Source organism: Lingula anatina, chromosome 3, assembly GCF_051362555.1.
Source record: "Lingula anatina isolate TDL-2025a chromosome 3, LinAna3.0, whole genome shotgun sequence".
Taxonomy (NCBI): Eukaryota; Metazoa; Brachiopoda; class Lingulata; order Lingulida; family Lingulidae; genus Lingula; species Lingula anatina.
The window spans coordinates 29113790-29122928 of record NC_141769.1 but is presented as its reverse complement, the minus strand read 5'-3'; the positions used below and the strand labels follow the sequence as shown (position 1 = coordinate 29122928).

At 38.4% G+C, this 9139-nt stretch overlaps 1 protein-coding gene across 1 annotated transcript; it reads right to left on the bottom strand.

The window, feature by feature from the left end:
* Positions 1–1038: 1038 nt before the first annotated feature.
* Positions 1039–7869, bottom strand: LOC106181862 (uncharacterized). The gene is made up of 2 exons (XM_013566379.2): positions 6983–7869; positions 1039–3235 (listed from the first exon to the last, which is right to left on the bottom strand). The coding sequence occupies exon 2, from the start codon at positions 3221–3223 to the stop codon at positions 1763–1765; it is 1461 nt and encodes a 486-aa protein (XP_013421833.2). The 5' UTR covers positions 3224–3235; positions 6983–7869; the 3' UTR covers positions 1039–1762.
* Between the last annotated feature and the right edge of the window lie 1270 nt (positions 7870–9139).

Sequence of the window (9139 nt, the reverse complement as noted above, 5' to 3'; positions counted from 1 at the left end):
TTGCTTTTTCTGGTTCAAACACTCCGGTTTGCCCGGGAGAAATGGCAAAGACAGTGTTTTATTACGCTGGGCTGTTATGAAGATTAAAATGCAACGTTATTTTGTTAAATAAGGTAAGAAAAAAATCGTGCTTTCGTATCTTGTTCGTTTTGTATCTTATACAGTGCCGGATTTCGATTTTAGTAAAAATAAAATCACACTAATGGTCCCCTCTTGAAATTAGAATGGCGGTTAGAATTGCGAAGTGAAGGCTATTAATCGTGACTTAGTTGTTTATTCCCTGATATGTCTAAAGTCAACATTATGAATTAATTATGTATACGAAACACCCGAAAAGATTTTATCTTTAATAACGGCACCCATTTTTCTTGTAAATAAAATCCTAGCAGTGTTTATTGATCTATGTACGTAAAATATTTACTGCTTATATATTACTTTTACATTACCAGTTGCTCATGCTGCTGTATATTATTAAGTGTTCGCTGGCAGATGCAAGATTTATCTGGGTGGACTCAAGGAGACATAACTCTAGCCTTGCTTAGCTGAATAAATTGAAACAATAGACGGAAAGAATTTATTGTAAAAGTTAGGGAAGGGGCACATGTCAACTTTGTCATTTTCTGTTGTTTTTTTGTGTGTGTTCTTTTATGTCGGCTCGAGTAATTTTTATTTTAAAAAATTAGTTTTTGATTCTTTGTAAGGAGCTGAATGAGATTTGTGAATAACAAGAATAACAACATATGTCATTTAAGCAAGATGATTGGTCTAGTATCGACTGTGTGTTATCAGCAAATGATAGGAGGAAACAAAGTAAAACGCACCCACTGTCATTCACTAGGAGACATACATATAATTAAGTCATAAGTCGGTGTATGTTGTTTCATTGGATTTGTCAAAAAAATAACAAAGAATCCAATGAAACACAGATTGTTACAGTATGTTCTCATACCCATCCCACCCGGTAGAAAATTATTAATTATCATAATTATTTCTTATAAATAAAAGATATACAGATGTATTCAGTACATTACACAAAGGTATGTTTGTTTGTTTTTTATTTTATTTTATTATTTTCGAGGAGGCTTCATTTCTACTTCATCTCTCAGGTTAAATATAGTTTGAAATGTCCGATGTCAAAGTGTGTCAATTTGCTGGAAAAATTAACTCAAACCTGCCCAGGGTTACGTTTCATTCAGGCACTAGCTCGTTTCAGCAGCATACTTATTTGAGGTACTCAAACATGATTATTTTTCTAAAAGTGAGAACTGTCTTATCTCTCTAGACCGACAGCTGCCGTGTTTAAATGGAACATTTTTGATTTACCCTGAATCAGAGTGGATTGACAATTTTTGAACTAAGATCTCAAAATAAAGCCACAACCAACTTTTGATATTGGTTTTCATGCGTCTCAACATTAACTGAAATTGCTTTAGAGTAGACTTTTCTATCAGTCACTGAAATATGAATCTTGAATCTCCACTTTGTGGTTCGCAGCTTGATCGTAAACCTGTTCCAGAGAACTGTTTCACATCAAAAAGGGAAGAGAAACATGGATTTTTTTTAGTTTTATCATTATACAGGGTGAAAGTAAAATTACCTGTTCTGAAATCCAAATTAAAGCAACGCAAAATGCCAATCTTTTTATGACGATGACGAGTTTGAAAAGATCACAAAACTGTATAATTTGGTGTTCGGTTGCCGTTTTCAAGCTCTACCAGCACTGATTTTGAAAACAACACTCACTTCCCAAAGCAAAAACATTTCATTTGTGTGAGTGCGTATCATTTGGTATGGCGTCCATGCTCTTATGGTGCCGTGCCTGTATTCGTCCCAGTGTTTTCTTACTCAGTCCACACCATGACGCAAGGCCGTGTTCTCCCGTCTGTATCTCAAACGTGTTGGCCGCTGTAGAAGGACGAAGTGACGACATAATTCTGCACTCAGGTATAGGTGGCGCTGATTCTGACGTCACGCCATGATGATCTGGGTCCATCTCGACCCTGCTTCTTTGCAGATGTGTCCGTCTGTAATTTTTTGCGTCGTAAGCACCCATTGAATGAGAACGTTGCCTAACAAAGTGACTGTCGTTGGTTTTGTCTCTACAGCCATGTGCATTATCGCGAAAGTAAAGATGAAAGAACTCAGGGTGGAGATGAGATGGAATGGCACCTGCTTGACTGGCACCGTATTTTCGGTGGGGACGAATCTGTTCCAGTTTCGTTTCCCCAAGAGCCTCAATCGCTTCCAGCTGCCTGGCAGACACAGACGCAGACGCTGGCCGTCGGCGACGTAAGGCATCTGGCGACTTTGTCACCTCGATACCGCCGAACGAACTTGCCCGTCTTCTCTGGGTAGCACCATGAAGATAGCTAGTATCTGAGCTTGCCATGGAGGAATGCTTGGACCATTCGGGATGCAAAAGCGATTCAGACCCTTCAGAATATGCAGAACGAACAGGTTGTAATTTGGGCAATTTTGTGCCCTCGGTCATTTTTGCTTCCTGTGCTTTATATCGCTGCAGCCGTCTCATATCTGCTCCCACATCAAAGGAATTGCTGCGTGGTCGTGATCTTACCGGTAGGCCTACACGCATTTGCCCTTCGTCGTTTCTAATTTCTACACCGCCGTTGCGAGTATGGCCTATAGGTGTCGCAGTTGTCAAATCTGTAACGATTATTTCCACGGAACATTGTTTCTTGGGTTCCACACGGCCTTGACGCGGAGATGTCTCAATCTTACGCGAGGTTTGTGGGCTGTCTTGACGTGGACCCTGAGGCTGAGTCTCTTGTGACGTCACATCTGGTATTTTTTGTGGATTTTCATCCTTCAAATCTGACGTTGATCCTGATGTTGAAATTACGTTTTTTTGTTCAGAAAGTACAGTGGAACTTTGTTCATCTGTAGATGATTTTTCGGGATTCGGGGACGCGCTTGCAGCATGGAAACGCCGCCATCTTGGATCTTGTGTTTGTTTGCTTTTCATTTTCGGAGAGCCACTGCCCGTACCGGTTGAAGGCTGTGCTTGTCTTTTAGCATCACTAGCAGCAAGAGTTTTATACGTCTCCGCTAATTCCTCCACCTTTTTATCCACATTTCCCTGCGAAATGGTCGATCCTATATGGTTAGCCCATTCTGAGAGGCTATCCAGCTTTGATTGTAATTGGTGATTTTTTCTTTCTAAATTTTTTAGGCGTTCTTCAGAGGTGACACTATGCTCCGTCATGATGTTTCACGTCTATAATTATAAAATAAATATAATAAATATAAATAGTAATAATAAAAATAATTTTTCAAAAGCACACTTTACAGTAGAATTAATTGCAAGTTACTTTATTGTCTTAGAAAATGTGTGGGCAGCAAATGATGTAACTAGCAAGTTTTTAACAAGTGTAGTGTGTGGTCACATTAAATTTGATGGAACTTGGTCCAAGGCTGACGCCATAACAGTACACTGTGTGGTCACATTAAATTTGATGGAACCTGATCCAAGGCTGACGTCATAATCTTTTATGAAGGGTAAACCTATATCTTACACAGATAGCAGAACAGTGACTGTCATGGTATCGCATGCAGTTACACGAATTTCTTGAAATTCTCCAATACTTTATAATTACTTTTTCTGGTGTTTTTGTGTTTTAGAGAATTATCGTTTCAGATACTCATTTCCGTCAGAAAGTCGACTCAATTTTCAGAAGTTTCGAGTTTAATGGGTAATTACCGTACTACTGTACATGCTTCGTTTGCATGCAGTACACACTACCGTCTTAAATATACCGGGTATATTGTATCTTTAAAGATGAACTTAAGGTAAAATCAGTTTTGTCACGTCGTTAGAGACACTTTTGGCAGGCTGTGCAAACAAACACAAAGGTTGTTTAATGTAAAACAGGTGTGCGGCACATGATGCGAATAGGGAGGTGCAACAGTACAAGTGAACAACTATTGATATTGGCAGAAGTAATATACGGGGACGCCGCCTGTCTTTTATCCACTTCGAGAGTAATGCAACCTTAAGCCAATTGTCAAGGGGTACTTAATCTGAAATTAATGCCTATATAATGAGCTATGATGGTCTATATGTGCTGAATAGGAGCATAAACTTTGACTTTACAGGTGTGATGCAATGTCCTCATCAATCAAATATGATCCTTTCTTTGAACCAGCAAAACTATTTTATGACAGATTTCAAGTCGAGTTTTTTTTTAATCTATACGCTTGCATTATATCTAACCATGAGTGCCAAAAAATTGACACTAACTCTTTCAAAAAAAGTTGTCCTCTCAAACTGGAGGCCAAACTCCACGGTTTAGCTCTTCTTCCAGAAATTTATACAGATAGGGGAGAAGTCCGGGTAGAGATTGCATAAATTGTTTCTTATATATGTGTGTGTGTGTGTGTGTGTGTGTGTGTGTGTGTAAATATTTGGGGGGGGGGGGGGATACAATCTTTAATGGTTCCAGACCATTCAAAGTTACTTTCTAGTAATAACTCACAAACACGGTATTCCCTTTTAGTTTTGCCTTTACGATTCTAGATTGATTAAAAGTACATTCCTTCTATCAAATTGACCGTTGATAATGAATGCTTTGATGTTAAATACGAAAAAAAAATAACACCTTGTTAGCACTTATTTCTCAGTGGGGGGTTTTGACGTGGCGCAGAAAGTTCAAATCTTTCTTTTCTGGTTTCAAATGTCAAATCGCAACCAGGCCAGTTTTCACAAAACCGATGTAAGGTTAACTTCAGAAAGTAGAAAAATGCTGTTTTGAACTTTATCGGAATAGTCCCAGTTAATGCTATACTGTACGTGACAAAACATGAGTGAATGTCGGTATAAGTTGTAACTTTTTTCACCGCTGTAACATTTAGAAAAAAAGACATGAAATTTAGATAGGGCGTTAGCTGCAGTCTTGACACCCCCTTATATCTAAGTTATATTTTTCAAACAAACAAAAGAAAGTAAGTCACAAACCAAGTGTTTTTTTCTGTAAATTTTTATTGAAAAGAAAAAGACTTCAATTTAGCAGGGTTCAAGAGCGTTGATTTGTTATTGTTTCACATTTAATTGACGCCCCCGGGGTAATATTGTACAGACTTTAGATCATTACATGCAGTCACGAGCGCTAAGGACATGGTTGAAGTTAGTTAGTTGTGAGCCAATGACATTAAAACTGTTCGCTATTCAAAGTCACGGCTTGTACGAACATTTATTTACGGCGGCTATTTTCTACTAATTTGGGTTTGCATACACTTCACTGGGTAAATTGATCTCATACTGGGTACGTGTCTACGCTGATTAAAACAGAAAACAGTGCCGTTGCCTACTAGACATTCATAATGTGTGATTTTATGCTGAAGAAATTTGGGGACACTGTTCTTAAAAAATATCCACTTTTGAAAAAAAAACTCATTTTCCCCAAAATTATGGGTACTAAAAATGATATGTCCGTTTAAAGGCAAAGATTTGGGATGCAAGCACGGAGTTAGAATTAGAATTGTGAGATCGCTTTTACTTGAAGAGCTTACTTTAATTCATAGAGAAAATTACCACGAACGATTAAAATCCAGACACAAGAAAACGGAGGGCGGTGTGAAAATATTCCACCCCTTTCACAGCCCCCCACCCCCACCCCACCCATCCTCCTCTATCATCAAACTAGGCTAACGTCTCACGCAATGCAGTCAGTGTTGTTAGGTGTCTGGTTTTCATCCTTCTTAGATCTCAACGATGAGTATAGTTTTATTTCAGGTGTTATTTTACATCTCCAGTTTATACATGTATGATGACTTTTCTTTCAGTAAAAGTTGCCCAATACTGGGACGGGGGCGAAACCGTCTTTTCGCCTTTTGAAATAAACACATAATTTTGCCTTTTGAAGAAATACATGTAATACATGTACGCTGACAGCCTAGCAGTATTCTGTGCATTTAATATATATAGAGTTATATAGCCATCACCTTGCAGCCACAGATGTGCAGTTGAACTGATATGCGCAGTTTATATTGATGTTAATTAATTGCAATTAAAAGAATACGAAATACAGTTTTAATTGACATTTAACGGTCAGTGACGCCAACTAATTCCCAGAAACTTGAGTATTTTTATCAAAATTAAACTCGCTGACGCAAGTGCAATATGACTTGTTTAAATGTTGTTGTAATCAGAATAAACTGTTTAGGTTGAGAGATTAGTTTTGGTTTCTTGCTACAAGCAAAAAATATTACCTTGCAGAAAAACAGTTTGTTTAAGTGTTCTAAAGTCAGAGCAATTAGCTAGTGTTTACTATGGAGGGTTCACAATATCTCGTCAAAAAACAATTGGACAGAAACACCTTTGTTTTAAAAGTATAAATTAACGTCCCTTACATCATACAGTGTATTTTGGACCCCTCTTAACCGGGTAGGCACTGTGTGGCTTGGTCTCCTCGCCTTGATCGAGAAAGTTTGGGGATTTAATTAGCTGTTAGAGAACGGAAAGCTTTCTTATCGATAACGTAATAGCCTCCCTAAGGCTCTATTCCCATAGATTTTAGATCTATCTATCCCCGCGGGGAGTCTCACTAGATTACTTTCAGATAATCCGACTTAAATGTCCGTCCCGCCTACTACAAGCTGTAAAGGGGTAATTAACTTTCGTGTCTGCCCGGCTGACAGCTATTTAGCGTGAACCCCCTGGGAGTTAGGTCGATCTAAAGTAGGTCGATCTAATCTATGGAAATGGGGTGTTAGTGTTAAGTGTTCGTACAGGGGTGATACGGGGGAAATAAATTACAGCCGAGAAAACGGTTAAATGTTGAGCAGTGAACTATTTATATTGTACTTCGTAAAAATAAGACGCCAAAATACAGAATATTCATCAGAGAACGAATGTCAGAATGCTGTACGTACTTCTAAATGAAAATTACATGTATAAGTGAAACTGGACGCTGGACCGCTGCACTACCCTTATGAAATATGCTGTATTTACCCAATAAATGCTTACCTTGATTAATAAAAAGATTTGGTCCGATCAGCGCAGCTTCCTTCCAAAGAATTACTGGTATTCGGAACTTGACAACTGAGATGTACAGTGGCGTTTGTTGTAGCCAGGGAAGTCGAAATCTCGATGTCGTTAGTTCGGAGATAACCGTCGTTTTGACTGGTGTCCTTCAAACCGTAGCACTCCGCTGCAAACACTCGAGTTGTCAACTCGTCCTCTAATAAGATGAAATCGATCCCCTATCCAATCTTCAGATACAATTACATTTGTGTCCAGAAAAATACTCCACTTCAAATAGCATTTCGAAAATTGCTATAAATTTCTGAAATCAATGCCGTAAAAACTTGAAGACACAATTGAAACTTGAACCATAACAAATCAAATTCAGCTTGGGTTTCAAACTTGTTTAAAAATCCCGTGTTGCTGTGACATAAACGGACTTAGTTCCACCCAGCCTAACTACCGCACCTTGACTAATAGTTCTCTTGAAATCCGTAGAGCCTCGATCACTTACGTAGATATCAATATATATGAATATTACCCGCTTGTTATGCTTGCACTCTAGCGTAACCAATTTTCAACAGCAATCGAAATATAATAAACACAAATAAATTGAGCTGCTGACGAAACACGGTCTGCTTTCACAACCTCTATTACCAATGAACTCAGTGGCTCTTTGTTCGAATTATTTGCCTCCTGTTAGCTTTAACGGGTACTTGCATCACATCTTAAGCTGACTCCAAGTTTAACTTTGCAATACCTATAGCTATATACTGGTATATGACGATTGGTCCAAAGGCTATTCGTGAAAGGACAAATATCACAGTGACACGGCTATTATTATAAATTACTCTAAATACCACGATTATTTACACTTCCTTAAGGTTTCTAGATTGAAAGGGTTCTCTGTTTAATTTTCTGCTAACGTGTGATTGCTATTATTAGGGATTCTAAGGAATTGCAAAGATTAGGACGTAAATGATGGCGGAAAGCGCAGTCATCAGATGTCTTTATCTTTTGAGCGACAATACTTTGCACGCAGTAACTTTGCATAAAATAATCCCTTTATCCAATGCAAGGCTTGTTAGTGCATTTGTCATACAACTCGAGATCATATTAATTATACTGTTCATAGTTTATACAGCACTGCATAATGTAGAGCAATTAATTTTCTTCTTGCCGACCAAACTCATTTGGCTTAAAACAGGAGAGCAAGTGGTGCGTTGCAACTAGCTCTGATCTAACACAATATGATCTACTGCCGTATATGTGGATCTAAGCTGTTCCCTGAGCTCAAACCCCGTGTGGTCCCCTTCATCATCTAGCCTTTGCCACGGTGACAGTAAATAACAGTCTCAGTTGGGAATTACTTTTCACGCATGGGTGGAAATAATCAAACTCCTTCACAAGGCATTTCTTTACGTGAAAAAGAACAATGCGAGCTCTTGAACTTATCAGTCAGTCGCAGAGGAACAACCCACTCTGTTGACAGAGTGTTTGAGCAGTTAATGAAAACCTCGATGTGTAAAAAAACGCTTGCTCGTTAATTCGTTTGACCGCTAGATGGCGGTAACAACTGAGGAAAATACGATGAGGTGAGAAAGGAAGAGGTGATTTTTATTTCTCTTAAGGATTCTCATCTGTGCGTTATTCCTTGATTTTCTGCAGTTAGATTGTAAAACATATAATGTACGTGGTGTAGTAACATCTGAAAAGTATGAATGGCCAAATTTTGATATTTCTCTGATTCCGAGTCCTTTTACAGTTAAAATAAACCAACGGTCATTCATTTTGGAGTTGCACGAAATTCATTATCCATGTATTCAGTTATAAAACTCTGCAGCTAAAAAATAAGGTTTACCATCGATCAATAATAAATGCTTTGAACGTTCAGACTCGATCATTTTTCCATTCATCTGTGTATATTTCATATTGCGTTGCAAGCTTTATACACGTATGCCAAAATGAAAGCACAACTTAGGCTTCATTCACATGCAATGTCTATTTTCTAAATTCTATTTTCTATTTGCGGCATGTCTTATGATCACGGTCTGTGCACTGAATATCCCGCCGCGTAATTACTGGCAGCGCGAGCCAGTTACTATAAGTTACTATAAGTAACTGGCTCGCGCTGCCAGTAATTACGCGGCGGGATATTCA